Genomic DNA, 20,365 nt, shown 5'->3' on the forward strand with positions numbered 1-20,365 from the left:
CCTCGGTCGTATGCAGTCCTGATTGTGGCGCTCACCTGCACGGCGCCAAACACGCATACGACCATCATTGGCACCAAGGCAGAAGCGACTCTCATCGCTGAAGACGACACGTCTCCATTCGTCCCTCCATTCACGCCTGTCGCGACACCACTGGAGGCGGGCTGCACGATGTTGGGGCGTGAGCGGAAGACGGCCTAACGGTGTGCGGGACCGTAGCCCAGCTTCATGGAGACGTTTGCGAATGGTCCTCGCCGATACCCCAGGAGCAACAGTGTCCCTAATTTGCTGGGAAGTGGCGGTGCGGTCCCCTACGGCACTGCGTAGGATCCTACGGTCTTGGCGTGCATCCGTGCGTCGCTGCGGTCCGGTCCCAGGTCGACGGGCACGTGCACCTTCCTCCGACCACTGGCGACAACATCGATGTACTGTGGAGACCTCACGCCCCACGTGTTGAGCAATTCGGCGGTACGTCCACCCGGCCTCCCGCATGCCCACTATACGCCCTCGCTCAAAGTCCGTCAACTGCACATACGGTTCACGTCCACGCTGTCGCGGCATGCTACCAGTGTTAAAGACTGCGATGGAGCTCCGTATGCCACGGCAAACTGGCTGACACTGACGGCGGCGGTGCACAAATGCTGCGCAGCTAGCGCCATTCGACGGCCAACACCGCGGTTCCTGGTGTGTCCGCTGTGCCGTGCGTGTGATCATTGCTTGTACAGCCCTCTCGCAGTGTCCGGAGCAAGTATGGCGGGTCTGACACACCGGTGTCAATGTGTTCTATTTTCCATTTCCAGGAGTGTATATCCTGCGCATGTGCTTCATCTCCACAGAAGCTACAGTGCGGGCTCTCACCCAGGTCTTTGTCATTGAAGGGTCACCCCAGATGATTATTTCTGATAATGGCCTAAGTTCACATCGGCGCTGTTTCAAGATTTCTGCACCCACAATGGTATTGACCCTGCACGTTTGCACCATTTCACCTGCAATCGAATGGATAGGCAGAGAATATTATGTGAATCTCTAAGACACAGTTCAAAAAGTGCCTGGCAGAGTCATTGACAGACTTGACATTGCTTATATTTCTCAGCACCTACATAACTACACGGCTACACTGGAGAAGCCTGACAGGTATCCTCCACAGCTAACAGGACTTTGCTGCATCTGCTCTGTAGTCTGAGGTAAGCTTGCGGCATTTGTGATTTAACCCAGGCACCTGTGTCTGGGAATGTAGTCAGTCTGAGGTAAGCTTGCAGCGTTTGTGATTTACCCTAGGCACCTCTGTCTGGGCATGTATTTTGGTCAGTGGATGTCACAGCTATTGGCGAAGGTGTTAGTGACGTGTGGTTGGTGAATGTTCATCCTGGACGCTTACCACATATTGCTCTCTCACCATTAGTACCAGCTGCGACCTGAGTTTGGTACTGACCCGCTGCACACACGAACGTGGCAGACACTGGCAGGGAGTCCATCTGCAAGCACTGCAGCATTCCATGTGTTGAATACCACAAGGGCACCTTCTTTTGAGGAGCTATTGAGCACTGACGACGTCAAAACATGGCTGCCAGCTGCGCCAGGCACTCTGCCAATGATAGATGGTGGCTGCCCGTCATCAACCGCACCCATCTGTCGCCACCAATGATACAGTTTCTATGCCACTGGCATGCACAATGTCTTTCCCACACTGACTCAACACCGTCTGGGTCACTTAGTCTGTATGCTGCTACCAGGCTGGAGACACTGACTATCCAGTGCTGCAACATGATGAGGCAATGGAGGCCAACACTGTCAACATGCACATGCTGTTGCTCTGCCTGCACTGCCACTGCCGCTGTGTCACCTGGACAGACCCCACGGCCTCCTCAAGCACACCAGTCCACCTAGTTGCTTGCCTTCCCATGTTTCTGCATTGATGCCTGCAGCACTGGCTCCCCCGAGGGTGCGGGGGGGGGGGGGGGGTGGAGATCTGGTGTCGTGTCTATGTGTGCTGCTAGAAGCACAACTGCAGAGTTGACTTTTGGCACTGCCGGTGAGAGAACAAAACCAGGGCGCATGTCTCACTTGCTGCCAGCACCATTACTGGACGAGTGGGTAGGCTGCACATCGGCAGTGCTACCATTCTCTCTTACATCGTTCACACTCTGTGAAGGTTCCACTTGCCAGTTAAGACGGTTCCGTGTTTTGTTTTATGACGAACTTCCTTGTTATTGGAGTTAGCCTCAGACTGTTTGCCGATTGTTTCTGTCCGGGAGTGTGCATGGACTCTGGTGCTCAGTCACTGTGATAGTATTCACTGTAGATGCTATCCACTCTCTTTGTGTTGAATGTAGGTGGGATCTCACCATGCGCCATGCTTTGCCGGTCGCCGTCCTGCTGCTGGGCAGCCTGGGCTCGCAGGGAGCCAACATCTTAGCGCCCATCTGGTTCTCGGCGCCCAGCCACTTCGTCATGTTCGACCGGCTGCTGTCGGAGCTTGCAGCCAGGGGCCACAACGTGACGGTGCTCAGCTACTTCCCCAGGAAGACACCTCTGCGGAACTACCACGACATAGCGCTGCACAGGGACGAATGGCACCACCTCAAGGGGGTGAGTGCCTAACAAATTTAAGAGTTTTGACACAGTAATATTCTGCACCAGTAATGCATTTTAAAAACTTTCATTGGTGAAACTTCCTGGCAGATTAAAACTGTGTGCCGGAACGAGACTCGAACTCGGGACCTTTGCCTTTTGCGGGCAAGTGCTCTACCATCGTCCCGGCCGAGTTCGAGTCCTCCCTCGGGCATGGGTGTGTGTGTTTGTCCTTAGGTTAATTTAGGTTAAGTAGTGTGTAAGCTTAGGGACTGATGACCTTGGCAGTTAAGTCCCATAAGATTTCACAAACATTTGAACATTTTTGCTCTACCATCTGAGCTACCGAAGCACGACTCACGCCTCGTCCTCATAGTTTTACTTCTGCCAGTACCTCGTCTCCTACCTTCCAAACTTTACAGAAGCTCTCCTACGAACCTTGCTAAGCCATGTCTCCGCAATATCCTTTCTTTCAGGAGTGCTAGTTCTGCAAGGTTCGCAGAAGAGCTTCTGTAAAGTTTGGAAGGTAGGAGACGAGACGAGGTACTGGCAGAAGTAAAGTTGTGAGGACGGGGTGTGAGTCGTGCTTGGGTAGCTCAGGTAGTAGAGCACTTTCCCGCGAAAGGCAAAGGTCCCGAGTTCGAGTCTCGGTCCGGCACACAGTTTTAATCTGCCAGGAAGTTTCATATCAGCGTACACGCCGCTGCAGAGTGAAAATCTCATTCTGGAGCTTTCGTTGGCATCTGAGAACGCACCTTAAAAAGAGGAGTGTATCCAGGGGAGGGGAGGGGCGGGGGACGTCATGCACCCCTACTTGCTCCATCGCCAAGAACTGTAGAAGCGTTTGAATTGTTATACATCTGTCAATTGCCATATCTGACAGGTAACTTTCAGAGAGTAAAGTATCTCTCTTTCTCCGAAACAGCAAAGAATTCAAGAAATAACAAGCGATGTTTAACACAGAAAATTTGTAACTGCTTGTGTGGAGCCTGACTGAAAAACTTCCAGCCACGTAGAGGCATTCACTGACAGTCTGACCACACATGCTGTCAACAGCAAACCAAGAACAGTTCGTGAGTCCACACGTAAAACCAGAGGAAGTTGAGCAACGTGCCAGATAAGGGGAACATCTTCAGCTAAGGAAAAAAATAAAAGGGCGCCTGTTTCTCCTCAGAACTGTCCCGTAATTAATATAAAATCAGAGTTTACAAGACTAATCGTATCAGAACAATTGATCGCCACTGAATGTGTGTGGGGAGGGGGGTAGTGGGGAGGGGGGGTAGTGGAGGGGTGGGGACAGAGGCCGCCGGCTCTGTGTGTCTTCAGGCTGTTCTCCCACCAGCTGATGGCAATACACTCACGTCACTTTAGTTATGCTGTAGACATGTATTCCTATCTGATTGTGTAACAATGACACCGTCATGATTCATAAGAGAAAATAGCGTGCTTTATCTAATAACGAAAATTTAGAAATAATTTGCATTTTCACAGGAAAACTATGTAACTGCCAACTTTTGTCGGTCTCATAATGAAAAATTACATTGCCATTCTTTATAACACCACCTGCTTTATTGATTCAAATGTACGTATGCGAACTCACACCTGACAAGTTAGAAATCTAACAATAACAAATTATTCCCTGCTGGCGTAATTACAATGGATGGACTAGTTTCGGGTCAAGTTTTCTTCGTCCGTCTGAGATAACGTTCCAAACCGCGCTGGAATTTCTTTCGCTATTCACATTTGAGGCAGGAACGCACAACATTCTTCTCGCTAACTTTGAAAGTTTGGGAAAGAGACTAAGTTCACGCTTTCATCTCTCAGACGGATCTTCGTCGTCACGACTATCCATTCGGGCTAAATACAAGTCATCTTGGTAACTGCTACTCTGAAATGAAACGGTAGACAGAGGAGAGGAATTGGTGGCGGGCCGCATCATCAAACCAGTCTGAAGACAGAAGGATGAAAAAGGCAATCTTAACTACGAGTGGGAGGTAGGGTGTGCGGTGACGCCCGCTCAGTCAATGCTTTGATGGAAAACGCATGCTGCGTTGCTCCTGAACATCCACTAAGAGCGTCTGTTACGAAATGTCCGCTCATTGTGATAAGAACTTCGCGCTGAGTGCTTTATATTGCCACTTGTCAACTCGGCGTAATGCTGAATCAGAAGCGGAGGCAAAGCTTAAAGTTAGTTACAACTCGAGTTAGTGTGTAAATTGTGAGGCTGGAGAAATACCTTCATACTTCCCACACACTCTCCAAACACGCCAAAAGTAGGTAAATGTGCCCAGTCAGCATTATGGCTCAAGCACCTAAGTCGCTGACAAGAATAACATACAGAATAATGGAAAATAAAACTTAAGAAGCTGTTAAACGACCATTAGTTTCGCTTTAATATGGTAACAGCATCCGGAAGGCAGTTCGGAATTTAACATTTGATAGTGGAAGCAAGATTTAAGAAAACTCAAGATACTTCCACTGGGTTTGTTCACCTACGGAAAGCGTTCAGCAGTGTAAAGTGATGCAAGATTTTTGGAATCCTCAGAAAAATGGGTATGCGCCACAGAGGAAACTGTGCGATGGACAATACACCGGATGGCTATAATTAAAGTGTGGTAACCCACAGACGTCCAGTGTGGGCTGTCCTCATCGTATGGCAGCAAAACTTCTTAGACATTCTAATGCATAAATGCAGAACCAATTTACGTTGGAAAAAATTAGTTCTAAATTTGGCAACCAGGTGCAAACATGGCACCGTGAATACAAGAAAGATGTATAGAAATGTTTCCATATGTAATAGATTAGGAATGGGACATGGGAAGAGAAGGTCAAGCAAGTGATGATTAACTGCTGCTTAAACAATTTGTCCAATATGAGGACTGGAGATGACGACGAAATGCTATACAGCGCCAGATTCGCACCTCGTGGCTAAAATTGGAACTAATTTTTTTCCAAGCGTAAATCGGTTCCTCATTAACACTTTAGTATATCTACCAAGTTTCGCTGCATACAGTAATAAGAGCCCACGCTAGACCTCTGTGAGCTGCTGCATTTTATTTATAATCACCCAGTACACAAAAACCGAAAGGGGGAACAAGGGGAATGGACGAGTAGCAGCGAAATGCTGTTATTGAAACGAGGGCAAGGCAGGGATGCCGTCGTTCTCCTCTGATGTTCTCCGGCTGTGACGTAGGAGAAATGAAGGAAATTAAAACAAGGTTCAGAAGTAGTATTAAAATTCAAGGTGAGGAAATATATATAATAAGATTCGCTAAGAAAATTAGAAAGATTTACAATACTTGTTGAATGGAGTAAACAAATTATCCGTACAGAATGCAGATCAAAGGATGGCAGAAGTATTACAGAGCTGCAGAAAGGAGATTAAAGACAAACGTTTACACCAAAATTGGGCGCCATTTAGTAGACTAAGTAAACCAAAATATAAAACATAAGGTTATCACCAATATTAGTTTTATGTTCCAAAACAAACAAATCTGTCACCGTTTATAATAACTCAAAGACATTCCGCTCTTTCAGTTTTCATAGAAGTGCCGCTTAGAAGAGCTGCTTTAGTATTACAGTTGTCACACCTGCATATTGAAGTGTTGTTAACATGCTAGGCACACGAAATACACTCCTGGAAATTGAAATAAGAACACCGTGAATTCATTGTCCCAGGAAGGGGAAACTTTATTGACACATTCCTGGGGTCAGATACATCACATGATCACACTGACAGAACCACAGGCACATAGACACAGGCAACAGAGCATGCACAATGTCGGCACTAGTACAGTGTATATCCACCTTTCGCAGCAATGCAGGCTCCTATTCTCCCATGGAGACGATCGTAGAGATGCTGAATGTAGTCCTGTGGAACGGCTTGCCATGCCATTTCCACCTGGCGCCTCAGTTGGACCAGCGTTCGTGCTGGACGTGCAGACCGCGTGAGACGACGCTTCATCCAGTCCCAAACATGCTCAATGGGGGACAGATCCGGAGATCTTGCTGGCCAGGGTAGTTGACTTACACCTTCTAGAGCACGTTGGGTGGCACGGGATACATGCGGACGTGCATTGTCCTGTTGGAACAGCAAGTTCCCTTGCCGGTCTAGGAATGGTAGAACGATGGGTTCGATGACGGTTTGGATGTACCGTGCACTATTCAGTGTCCCCTCGACGATCACCAGTGGTGTACGGCCAGTGTAGGAGATCGCTCCCCACACCATGATGCCGGGTGTTGGCCCTGTGTGCCTCGGTCGTATGCAGTCCTGATTGTGGCGCTCACCTGCACGGCGCAAAAACACGCATACGACCATCATTGGCACCAAGGCAGAAGCGACTCTCATCGCTGAAGACGACACGTCTCCATTCGTCCCTCCATTCACGCCTGTCGCGACACCACTGGAGGCGGGCTGCACGATGTTGGGGTGTGAGCGGAAGACGGCCTAACGGTGTGCGGGACCGTAGCCCAGCTTCATGGAGACGGTTGCGAATGGTCCTCGCCGATACCCCAGGAGCAACAGTGTCCCTAATTTGCTGGGAAGTGGCGGTGCGGTCCCCTACGGCACTGCGTAGGATCCTACGGTCTTGGCGTGCACCCGTGCGTCGCTGCGGTCCGGTCCCAGGTCGACGGGCACGTGCACCTTCCGCCGACCACTGGCGACAACATCGATGTACTGTGGAGACCTCACGCCCCACGTGTTGAGCAATTCGGCGGTACGTCCACCCGGCCTCCCGCATGCCCACTATACGCCCTCGCTCAAAGTCCGTCAACTGCACATACGGTTCACGTCCACGCTGTCGCGGCATGCTACCAGTGTTAAAGACTGCGATGGAGCTCCGTATGCCACGGCAAACTGGCTGACACTGACGGCGGCGGTGCACAAATGCTGGGCAGCTAGCGCCATTCGACGGCCAACACCGCGGTTCCTGGTGTGTCCGCTGTGCCGTGCGTGTGATCATTGCTTGTACAGCCCTCTCGCAGTGTCCGGAGCAAGTATGGTGGGTCTGACACACCGGTGTCAATGTGTTCTTTTTTCCATTTCCAGGAGTGTATCATCGTCGTCCTGTAAAGTTGTGTCGCTGGAGAGAGAGTTCGGGTGTACAGGGATGTTGTGTTAGAAGATGTAACGCATCGGCGGCACGACCGGCACCACTGATGTCGTATTCGTACTGTTTCTCGTTTTCGCAGTCACTGGTCTTGCGGACTGATAAAGTAAATCTGGATGCACGTTTACGTTTGCTATCTCTGCAGAGACTGATAAAGTAAATCTTGATGCACATTTGCTATGTCTGGAGAGTTCTTATTTGTGTTTTCTTTTCCTGATTAGTCTCTGCAAAGGAAGTACAGAGTTAGTTTAAAGTTTATTTGAATTCAGCAATTCACGGCAAACCTTTGTGAAATCTCAGCCACCCTATATACGTCCAATTGATAGGGTGTCCTTGTGCGTTCCCTTTCCTGTTAGTTATGGAGTTTTCCAAAGTTTTGGTGCTTAGAATTGATTTCCAATCACTAAAACGACTGCAAATTTAGGCTTACTTCTCTTTACCGATTTTAAGGGTTTGATCCGTTCCTCTGGTACTTAAATGCATAGTTCTTTTCTACTAGCTTTTTCGATTATACCGAAGTCATCACTGTTATGCAAGAATGAATTCTCGGACTCGACATACTTCACATTCATAGTTTCCGTTTTCAGGTGGAGAGTTAACGCCATTTTTGGTGTTGTCGAGCGCACGAGTCTGAAAAGGAATCTTGAAGTTCGGCGCATTCTCGGTTAAATGACGCTGATGCAAGATGCTGTTGGCGCTTTTTGTAAACTTTTACCATTTGATCAAACTATTAAAACTCAAATATAGGTTTCACATTCTCTTTACAAAATGTTAAACCTAAAAGATACGCAATGAATCTGTGAATGTCATAAAACATGAGCATTGTGGACTAGGTTCACTATAGCTCTGCAAATAGTTGATTACATTTCTAATGGAAAGGGGTCTACTGCCGTATGGTAGATGAAAATTAAAATAATGACTTGATTCATGCCAAGTTCTGTTTAGAAAGAACCAAAAATAGGCTTCTTTCTCTTACATCTGATAACTCCATTCCAGTTTTTCTCCGAAGAACAACATAATTGACTGCTGCCCTCCATCTATCACTTTTTTTTTAGTGGTGGCTCTTCTGACCGCTAATCTCTGTCTTTCCCTGCAGCTTCTTCTTGTAGAATGGAAGTTATTATCTGGTGTTTTAATACATGTCCAATCATCCTGTCCTTCTTGTCAATGTTTCCCCTGCGTTCCTTTCCTCGCCGATTCGGCGGAAAACCTCATTTCTTGGCTTATCAGTCCACCTAATTTTCAATATTCTTCTGGTGCAACACATCTCAAACTCTTCGATTATTTTCTTTTCCAGTTCCACGCAGCCTACCATTCACTACCATACAATGCTGCACTCCAAATGTACATTCTCAGAAATTCCCTCCTCAGATTAAGGCTGATGTTTCATACTGGCAACTCATCCAGGAATGGCCGCTTTGCTAGCGCTAATCGGATCTGTATGTCCTGCTTGCTTCGTCGCCTCATGTGTTGAAAAAATGGCTCTAAGCACTATGGGACTTAATATCTGAGGTCATCAGTCCCCTAGACTTAGAACTACTGAAACCTAACTAACCTAAGGACATCACACACATTCATGCCCGAGGCAGGATTCGAACCTGCGACCGTAGCGGTCGCGCGGTTCGAGACTGTGGCGCCTAGAACCGCTCGGCCACCACGGCCGGCGAAGTTATTGTTCTTTAAGGTTTAAAATACAACTCTGTTAGTTACTTGGCGGTTTTGCGGATAGCTTTGAGCCCAAGTTTCCGTAGCTTTTCATACCTAAGGGACCACTGTTGTAAGTAAATAAGATCAAACAGCAATCTGCTTTTCGTGAGAAAAAGAGATTGCTTAGCACACATACTTCCTTCAAACTACACGTCCTGCTACATCAAAATTGGTCAGTGGAGTTCAGCACCATACTATTGTACAAGAACATAATCCAATTACTGTAAAATTTTAGAAATTATCAGAGATTGTTATTGAATGAAAACTATAGAGAATGCATTTCTTTTCCTGTATTTTAGTGAACTTTGTACACTTACAAATCTGTCGATTGATAGATGGCAACGACAATGAAGTTCATCTCCTTTTCCAAAAACAAGATATTTCTGTTCTTCACTTCCAGAAAATTTGTATACATAAATGTTTGGCAACTCTTTTTTTTAGAGTCCATACTCAAAGATTCACCACTACTATCGTTGCAGGGATTGCGCGCTAAAGAGTTTGTTGCTGTCCAACTGCGCTTCACTTCACTTAAAGTACTTTTTGAATGAAATTTACATTTACGGTATTTACGTACATTACTGGGGTTCTCGGAATAAAACCAGGCACAAATTAGTTAAAAAAGAAAAGCAGTGAGGCTCACATAACATTAGAATCACTAAGGGCTACTGTACTTTCCTCACCCAGATGTCGGTGGACATTATCCCTGTGTTGCGGTCCATCACGCTGGGCTACGCCTATGGCTGGATGGGCAACGTAGAAGGCTGCAGAGAGGCGTTCTCGCAGCCTCAGACGCGGGAGCTGGTGCATTCTGCTGACCGCTACGACCTGGTCATCGCCGACATACACTTTGCAGACTGCATGGTAGCCTTCACGCACCACCTGGGCGTGCCGCTCATCAACGTCGCCACCAGCTTCCCGTTCGCCTGGACGCACGACAGGGTACGTCACTTCCCATTCAGTATTCTGGCTGTCACGGTGAGTAAGCAATGTATGTTTTAGGCGAAAAATCTAGTGTTACCGACCCCGAAAAAGTTTCATCAGAGACAATCACACTGCTAGTGGGCCAACATATCAATGCTGAATAAGAAGCTGGACTGAAATTTGTTTGGAATTGCAACAGCTCGTAAAAATAGCCCTAATGAATCCAAATTTAGACGACGTATAGTAACCAGTATAGCAGACAGACACCTGCTGTGTGGCAGGAAAGGTCAGAGCTGACTGAATGAAAAGCCGTTAGATGGAGCGGAAACATGAAGGCAACTGCCAGTGTAACTTCCCTTTTTAACAATTTTACACGACTGTCCTTAGACTGATATACAATATTTATAGCGCAACGCAATCTGACTTTCAAAATTCTCTACAAGAGAATGGCCCTGACTAACATTAAACTATACCTTTCGCAAATCACTTACCTCACAAAAATCTTCGCTGCTCAAGCTACTGCAATACAGCGAGCGCCACTACTGCCAGCTAAATAAAAAATTCAAACTATGGAAGGCACTAACTACTGATAGGGATAGTTAGCAAATGAAAGATATTAATAGAGAACAAAGAATGTATTTACCTTTATATCATCATCATCATATATATATATATATATATATATAGAGCATTTCATGACAACTTCCAAAACTCCGCCATCTCTCTCCCCACATCCACCACTGCTGGCGGCTCACCTCCAACTGCGCAACGTTACGCGCTGTTCACAGCCAGCTGCCTAACACTACAATGGTTGAGTATTACAACAATGCAAAGCAGCCACAGACTGCACACGGCACAGCCGGTGATTTTCATACTGAGGTGGCGTTACCAATAAAAAAACCTAAACAGCCTACTTACACCAGCACACATCGTCGATGAATGGAATAGAATGATGGATCTCAGGCGAATAGGTTAGTCATAAATATCCCTGCTTGTATAACAGAGATCCCTATAAGGATCCAAGGGAAAGAACTGGTACTGGACCAAGCAGAGAGAGCATCGAACGGCGCTCCTGCCATATGGTCTGCATGGTCATGACGAACCGTATAGCCTCGCACTCAATTTTAGTTCAGTGCTGTGGAGGACCGTAGTTGGTGCGATGACACGTGGTCGAAAATGTTCAAATGTGTGTGAGTTCCTAAGGGACCAAACTGCTGGAGGTCCTCAGTTCCTAGACTTACACACCACTTAAACTAAAGCTAAGAACACACACACACACACACACACACACACACACACACACACAATCCGTGACATGGCGCCTCAACCCGCGCGGCCACTCCGCGCGGCTGATGACACGTGCATGGACCCGATAAGGAGAGGGGATTTATGCACGAAAATGATCTGGTACAGGATCCCTTCCATATGGACATGGTAGAGATGACTGATGGCTTGTCCATATGTTTGTGATGGACTGTACAGCTTCTTACGCAGCGCTGGAGCACTGGAGCAGGTGTGATGACGCATGTATGGACATGACAGATGGAAGAGGGTTGGGCACAGAAACAACCGCAGCATGTGATCGTAGTATGGGGATATCTGTCATCTTGTCTGTACGCAAATGACGAACCATACAGCTTGACCCACAGTTTTGGTTTGGCGCTGGAGGAGTGCTCCCTTTTAGAACACGTCTGACTAAACGGTTCCACGCTGCAACCGCACATTCTATTGCCTTATTCAAAGAACGACGAATATCTCAGCTTCCATCGGCTGTACGTTTCTCCTCACATTCTGATCGTCGAATAACTCTGGGGTATGGTTGCTCTGCGACATGTTCGTCACCTACTTTTGTTGTCCATTGTTTGTGCTTGATTGACTCACAGGTAAACTGCGTGGAGGGAGATGTCCCATTAATGTACCCGAATTCTCCTTGATCCTGTGTCATCATGTTTAGAAACTCTAATTGGTCCTCCAACTGCAATGACTCTTAAAGTCCAAGATCATATAAACTTGTGTAGCCCTGATAGTTTATCTGTTGTCACGTCCTTAAACTACCAAGCTAGGCGGTGCAGTGGTTTTATTTTGGAAGATGCTGGTTCAACCAGCATCCGGCTACAACACTTTTCGTTTCCTATAATTCCTCTCAGTCGCTAAAGGTGAATGCTCGCACGATTCTTTTGAAACCGCACGGCCGATTTCCTTCCCTGTTCTTTCCCAACCATAGCCTTTGCTTCTATCTCTAATGCCTCGTCGTCGATGGCACGTGAAACCCTAATCTTTCTTTCTTCCTCAGCCTTGATCTGTTGTCTATAGTTGGTTTCAGTCAGTTGTCTCTCAAACGATGATGTGTAAGCTACATATAATGGTCCTGGAGCAATGGATCTATAGCACGAATTTGTCAATGAGTTCTTCAGTGTAGTTTCTCCTTCCCAGATAAACATGCATAATATGCTTAAACTACATCGCTACGAATTATTGGAAATAATGTAACTCCGTATTTTTGGCACAGATGATACGATTGAATGTTTCGTCATTTGGAATACTCGTACTCCAATGAGCAACGAAGTCATAGACAGCCACTGTACTGGAGAAAAGAGGGGGGGGGGGGGGAGCGAGTTACTGCCGCTATGACAGGTGAACAGTGTGACTGTGGTTGCTTCAGTAGCCTTTGGTGTAGCGGTCGAGAGTATCATCGCATTTGACTGCCACTAGATCGTCAGTGTGCGTATTATAGGACTTGAGAGTGAGCGTACAGGAAGTTACACTCCTGGAAATTGAAATAAGAACACCGTGAATTCATTGTCCCAGGAAGGGGAAACTTTATTGACATATTCCTGAGGTCAGATACATCACATGATCACACTGACAGAACCACAGGCACATAGACACAGGCAACAGAGCATGCACAATGTCGGCACTAGTACAGTGTATATCCACCTTTCGCAGCAATGCAGGCTGCTATTCTCCCATGGAGACGATCGTAGAGATGCTGGATGTAGTCCTGTGGAACGGCTTGCCATGCCATTTCCATCTGGCGCCTCAGTTGGACCAGCGTTCATGTTGGACGTGCAGACCGCGTGAGACGACGCTTCATCCAGTCCCAAACATGCTCAATGGGGGACAGATCCGGAGATCTTACTGGCCAGGGTAGTTGACTTACACCTTCTAGAGCACGTTGGGTGGCACGGGATACATGCGGACGTGCATTGTCCTGTTGGAACAGCAAGTTCCCTTGCCGGTCTAGGAATGGTAGAACGATGGGTTCGATGACGGTTTGGATGTACCGTGCACTATTCAGTGTCCCCCTCGACGATCACCAGTGGTGTACGGCCAGTGTAGGAGATCGCTCCCCACACCATGATGCCGCTCGTTGGCCCTGTGTGCCTCGGTCGTATGCAGTCCCGATTGTGGCGCTCACCTGCACGGCGCCAAACACGCATACGACCATCATTGGCACCAAGGCAGAAGCGACTCTCATCGCTGAAGACGACACGTCTCCATTCGTCCCTTCATTCACGCCTGTCGCGACACCATTGGAGGCGGGCTGCACGATGTTGGGGCGTGAGCGGAAGACGGCCTAACGGTGTGCGGGACCGTAGCCCAGCTTCATGGAGACGTTTGCGAATGGTCCTCGCCGATACCCCAGGAGCAACAGTGTCCCTAATTTGCTGGGAAGTGGCGGTGCGGTCCCCTACGGCACTGCGTAGGATCCTACGGTCTTGGCGTGCATCCGTGCGTCGCTGCGGTCCGGTCCCAGGTCGACGGGCACGTGCACCTTCCGCCGACCACTGGCGACAACATCGATGTACTGTGGAGACCTCACGCCCCACGTGTTGAGCAATTCGGCGGTACGTCCACCCGGCCTCCCGCATGCCCACTATACGCCCTCGCTCAAAGTCCGTCAACTGCACATACGGTTCACGTCCACACTGTCGCGGCATGCTACCAGTGTTAAAGACTGCGATGGTGCTCCGTATGCCACGGCAAACTGGCTGACACTGACGGCGGCGGTGCACAAATGCTGCGCAGCTAGCGCCATTCGACGGCCAACACCGCGGTTCCTGGTGTGTCCGCTGTGCCGTGCGTGTGATCATTGCTTGTACAGCCCTCTCGCAGTGTCCGGAGCAAGTATGGTGGGTCTGACACACCGGTGTCAATGTGTTCTTTTTTCTTTTTCCAGGAGTGTAGCTTCAAATAATAAGGGAAGAGTTTGCGAAAAAGAAAGCATATATTCCGTGATAAGGGTTACATGGTGCTCGCCATGGGGAAGAAGTTCAGGTTGACTGCCAGTCTACGAGACGTGAACCAAAATAAAATCGAACAGGAAGAGAGAGAGAGAGAGAGAGAGAGAGAGAGAGAGACGTGGCGGTTCACAAGTTCTGCTGGTGGTGGGTGATGGAGCACAGAGCCAGAGGCTGTCTTTCTGCCTGGAAGCTGGATACCGAGGGAGTTTCACAACTGTGCTCAGTGCTTCGCAACCACATAGCAACTACGAACATGAATGACTCCATCACACGTGTCTGCAAAGGCTAGCTGGTGTACACAGCGCATTCAGCAGGGGGTTGAAAGGTTGGCGTGATGCTAACTTTAGGAACCAACAGAAAATGTGGCTATCAGCACATGGGCACTGTGGAGACTGGTGCTGGGATTGTGTTTAAAAATCTTAATGCGAAGCGACAGTTTAAAATAAAATTGTAAGCGGTACCCTAAATACACTACTGGCCATTAAAATTGCTACACCAAGAAGAAATGCAGATGATAAATGGGTATTCATTGGACAAAAACTGACATGTGATTACATTTTCACGCAATTTGGGTGCATATATCCTGAGAAATCAGTACCTAGAACAACCACCTCTCGCCGTAATAACGGCCTTGATACGCCTAGGCATTGAGCAAACAGAGTTTGGAAGGCGTGTACAGGTACAGCTGCCCATGGAGCTTCATCACGACACCACAGTTCATCAAGAGTAGTGACTGGCGTATTGTGACGAGCCAGTTGCTCGGCCAACGTTGACCAGACGCTTTCAATTGGTGAGATATCTGGAGAATGTGCTGGCCAGGGCAGCAGTCGAACATTTTCTGTATCCAGAAAGGCCCGTACAGGACCTGCAACATGCGGTCGTGCATTATCCTGCTGAAATGTAGGGTTTCGAAGGGATCGAATGAAGGGTAGAGCCACGGGCCGAAACACATCTGAAATGTAACGTCCAGTGTTCAAAGTGCCGTCAATGCGAACAAGTGGTGACCGGGACGTGTAACCATTGGCACCCCATACCATCACGCCAGGTGATAAACCAGTATGGCGATGACGAATACACGCTTCCAAGGTGCGTTCACCGCGATGTCGCCAAATACGGATGCGACCATGATGATGATGCAAACAGAACCTGGATTCGTCCGAAAAAATCACGTTTTTCCATTCGTGCACACAGGTTCGTCGTTGAATACACCATCGCAGGCGCTCCTGTCTGTGATGCAGCGTCAAGGGTAACCGCAGCCATGTTCTCCGAGCTGATAGTCCATGCTGCTGCAAACGTCGTCGATCTGTTCGTGCATATGGTTATTGTCTTGCAAACGTCCCCATCTGTTGACTGAGGGATCGAGACGTGGCTGCACGATCCGTTAGAGCCATGCGGATAAGGTGCCTGTCATCTCGACTGCTAGTGATACGAGGCCGTTGGGATCCAGCACGGCGTTCCGTATTACCCCCCTGAACCCATTTCTCCGTATTCTGCTAACAGTCATTGGATCTCGACCAACGCGAGCAGCAATGTCGTGATACGATAAACCGCAATCGCGATAGGCTGCAATCCGACCTTTATCAAAGTCGGAAACGTGATGGTACGCATTTCTCTGCCTTACACGAGGTATCACAACAACGTTTCGCCAGGCAACGCCGGTCAACTGCGGTTTGTATATGTGAAATCGGTTCGAAACTTTCCTCATGTCAGCACGTTGTAGGTGTCGCCGCCGGCGCCAACCTTGTGTGAATGCTCTGAAAAGCTGACCATTTGCATATCACAGCATGTTCTTCCCGTCTGTTAAATTTCGCGTCTTTAGCACGTCATCTTCGTGGTGTAGCAATTTTATTGGCCAGTAGTGTATTTCTTGACTGGTTGTTGCCAGGTACAGTGCAATATCCAGATTTGTTGGCCATTCGGATGTGGCCTGATGTTGGACTGCTTGGGAACTTGAGGAAGGTGTACTCAGCATTGAGGTTTTGGTTCATGACATCTGAGCAGCACAAGGGAGGATCACCGTATTGTGCACAGAAGCACATCGTAACCCCTCCACATCAGTGACTACCATCCGAGAACAAGAAATGGGCACCCTGTAACATTCTGCACCATTTGACAGAGATGAGCAGCATATGTAATAGGGAATTCATGTCCCATGATTAGACAGCCATTAACATCAAAACACAAATGGCTGTGTTTGGAGTGATGTCGTTACTGGGAAGCGTGGACTGATAATGAATGGCGTTGCATTCTGTTCAGTGATGAATCGGGGGTTTTCTGTTACCGTGGATGACCGTCATTGGCGAGTGTGGTTCAAATGGCTCTGAGCACTATGGGACTCAACTGCTGAGGTCATTAGTCCCCTAGAATTTAGAACTAGTTAAACCTAACTAACCTAAGGACATCACAAACATCCATGCCCGAGGCAGGATTCGAACCTGCGACCGTAGCGGCCTTGCGGTTCCAGACTGCAGCGCCTTTAACCGCACGGCCACTTCGGCCGGCCATTGGCGAGTATGACGGCGACCTCAGTGTATGTCCCATGTTTCCAATGCTTTGAAGAAATTAATTTACGCTGCTCCTAGCATCATGCTGCGGAGAGCCATTTTGTATGACTTCAGACACGGCCGGTAATGACTGCAAGAACTCTGATGGCACAGTAATGCATGACAGATATCCTGTGTTCTCGTGTATTACCGTACCTCTCGTACAGTACTGTCGTAGTGCCATTTTCTAACAGAGCAATGCTCATCCACATATGGAACGTGCCAGTATTAACTGTCTGCATGATGTTGAGGTCCTGTGGCAACAAGATCCCCAGGTCTGTCTGTGGCAGAACACGGTGGGACCACCGAGCGAGGTGGCGCAGTGGTAAGACACTGGACTCGCATTCGGGAGGACGACGGTTCAATCCCGCGTCCGGCCATCCTGATTTAGGTTTTCCGTGATTTCCCTAAATCACTCCAGGCAAATGCCGGGATGGTTCCTCTGAAAGGGCACGGCCGACTTCCTTCCCCATCCTTCCGTAATCCGATGAGACCGATGACCACGCTGTCTGGTCTCCTTCCCCAAAAACCAACCAACGGTGGGACCAGAGTGGACGTCAGCTCTGTTCCAGTGCCAGTGTCTAGGATGTCAAGAACAAGTTACAACAGTTTCAGGCCCACTGACTTCTGTAGAGGATAAAGTGGCTTCACGATACCCTTCCCAATCGAATTGTTGTATCTGTCCAGAGCAGAAGTGGTGTAACATCGAGCTAATAATTGGTTTCATATTGTGAAATTTTTTTGTAAATTTGAGTGGACTTTGTAATCACTGAAAAACATCACATACCCTCTCAAACCATGAAGTTTCTTTTTGTTTTCTACTCCTCCTCGTCTGGGTGCTTGATTTTGTTTGTCAGGCAGTATACGTTTGGGTGTTTGATATCACTCTTTTGGCTTAGGTAAACATACGATGATGAGCATTTTCAATCGAAATTTGTCACTCTCTTAAGAAGAGTAGATGAGGTGATACAAATATTCTGCATAGTCATGTAAATTCAGCGGACGGCGCAGCACTCAAACTTAATCGGAATAAGTAACATAAGATTAGATGTCAGAATGGTTTGGGGCCACGCCGTTGGTAAGGGTATGGTTCTGGGACTCTCCAAATCACACATCTAGTGGACGCCACAGAGTGAGGTCTGTGCGCCAGTCTCCTCAGGTTGTGGTGCATGCTGCGACGAGTGGCCATCGTTATCGGGTCATTACACTGTGCGATAGGCGTGAAGTATTCAACACTCAAACTGGTAAATACGCCGATTAATTCAACACATTTGCAATACAACAAGTGAAACAGTTCGTAAACTGTTTGTGCCATCTAAAAGCCCACCTATTCGCCTGAGATCCATATTCTGTTTCATTCAAACCCACTCTCATGACTTTGTCACCGACGGTGTATACTGGAACTGATGTGTCGGCAGAAGTGCCAACACCGTGTTGTTTGAGGAAGCCGAAATGCACGCTATAAGCTCACGCAGGATGGCGTGAGGTCTGAAACAGGATTCTTAATGAATGCTATAAAGAAAAGTACGTAGCTTCTGGAATACTTAACTTTAATCCACAATTGGTGAACATTGGTCTTGTTACTGTACATGCTTCATTAGATACATACCAAAGGATAAATGGCGCCTTGCTAGGTCGTAGCAATTGACTTAGCTGAAGGCTATGCTAACTATCGTCTCGGCAATTGAGAGCGTAATTCTCAGTGAACCTTTCCTAGCAACGTCGGCTGTACAACTGGGGCGAGTGCTAGTACGTCTCTCTAGACCTGCCGTGTGGTGGCGCTCGGTCTGCAATTACTGACAGTGGCGACACGCGGGTCCGGCGTATACTAATGGACCACGGCCGATTTAAAGCTACCACCTAGCAAGTGTGGTGTCTGGCGGTGACACCACAGGAACTTCATGTTTTCGCTCCATCTGATGGCTTTTCATTCAAACAGCTCGGTGTAGCACCGACCTTTCCCACCATACAGCAGCTGCCTGTCTGCTATACTGGTTATTATACATCGTCCAAATTTGGATTCATTTGGGCTACTTTTACAGGGTGCTGCAATTCTACACAAATTTTAGTGCCACTAGATCTCAATACAGAACAAGGTAGATTAAGCATAATGTACAAAAATTCATAGCCAAGTCATCGCACGTTGTAGCAGTCATCCATTGTAGATATTCAGTATCTATCCAAGGTCCAAAGGACCAGCAGGTTTCCTCAGTCAGTGGAGGGGCTGTCACTAGTTCCTTGCCGATCTGAAGTGTTCTTGCACAGTCGATGCCAGTGCCCATATACTGACCACGCACACGCATTGTAGTTGAGGGCACCACTTGACGTGTTGTGAGTGCTTCCTAGTGCGGACTGAGGTGTCTTCCAGTGCAGGTTGCTGTCTATGTCAGTGATTCTGCTGTGTTGATACTGATATCTGAGCCACAGTGTGAGAAGGGGAAGGCCTTTGACGTGGCGAATCGATTCCAGCCGTATTTGGCAACTCAAATACTTTTGCTCAGCACTAGGTTCATGATGCGCAGTCAGCTCAGAATTGATGGGCTCAACATACAATTGAGCATATTCCGTCATCATATGATAGGTCTACAAATATATATTGCCCTAGAAATTGAGGACAGTTATGACAGCTGGTTATGTACCCATAAGGAAACACTATTCAACAACAGTGCCACTTGTTTCTCCAATTCATCTGCTATTGAGACAATTTCGCTAGTGAAATATTCAGTCTCTGATAAGAGAGAAGACCAAAAAGTAAGTTACACATTTTTATAGCAGGCTAAGTAACTTCTATTGAAAGAGGCGCAAATACATGACCCCATTTTCAGCATAGTCACCAAACCTCTGTGAGTATCGGTCAGAACGTTCTACCAGTGGTTCAGACCCTCAACGATAGAAATCTGCTATTCTTTCACCACTCATTTTGTTTCAGCTAGCCTGAAAGATGGCAATCGCATGGTGCAAGACCATATCTGAACTGTATAATGGATGCCTCCAAACTCTCCACTGAGAATGTTTCGCAAAGCTTGTGTTGTCTGTGGGTGGAAGCAGAGAGCCAATATCGGTGCAGTCTGCATTGCTGCCAAATTTATTCAAGATGGTGTCGGTAGATGTGCCAACATCGCACTAAAGATGCCACTGGATGATGTCCTGGGTTTTCCACCCTCCCACCTCCCTCCCCTCTACAATACGCTCCCCTCCCATACACCCTAACGTCCCCTGGTGACTAGTGGGAAAAGCTCAGTCTGGACTGAGCGGTTGGTGTGGAATGATC

General features: G+C 47.8%; 1 protein-coding gene across 5 annotated transcripts in view; it reads left to right on the top strand.

Annotated features, from left to right (window-relative positions):
• LOC126262440 (UDP-glycosyltransferase UGT5-like) overlaps positions 1-20,365 on the top strand; it is a 174,540-nt gene that overhangs the window by 95,957 nt on the left and 58,218 nt on the right. For all 5 annotated transcript variants that reach the window (XM_049959091.1, XM_049959092.1, XM_049959089.1 and 2 more), the window contains 2 exons: positions 2,331-2,586; positions 10,071-10,325. In XM_049959091.1, the coding sequence (XP_049815048.1) occupies positions 2,344-2,586; positions 10,071-10,325 (498 nt within the window). In that variant the 5' untranslated portion in view covers positions 2,331-2,343. The remainder of the gene's footprint in view (positions 1-2,330; positions 2,587-10,070; positions 10,326-20,365) is intronic.

The sequence above is a fragment of the Schistocerca nitens genome, chromosome 6, assembly GCF_023898315.1.
Source record: "Schistocerca nitens isolate TAMUIC-IGC-003100 chromosome 6, iqSchNite1.1, whole genome shotgun sequence".
Classification (NCBI taxonomy): Eukaryota; Metazoa; Arthropoda; class Insecta; order Orthoptera; family Acrididae; genus Schistocerca; species Schistocerca nitens.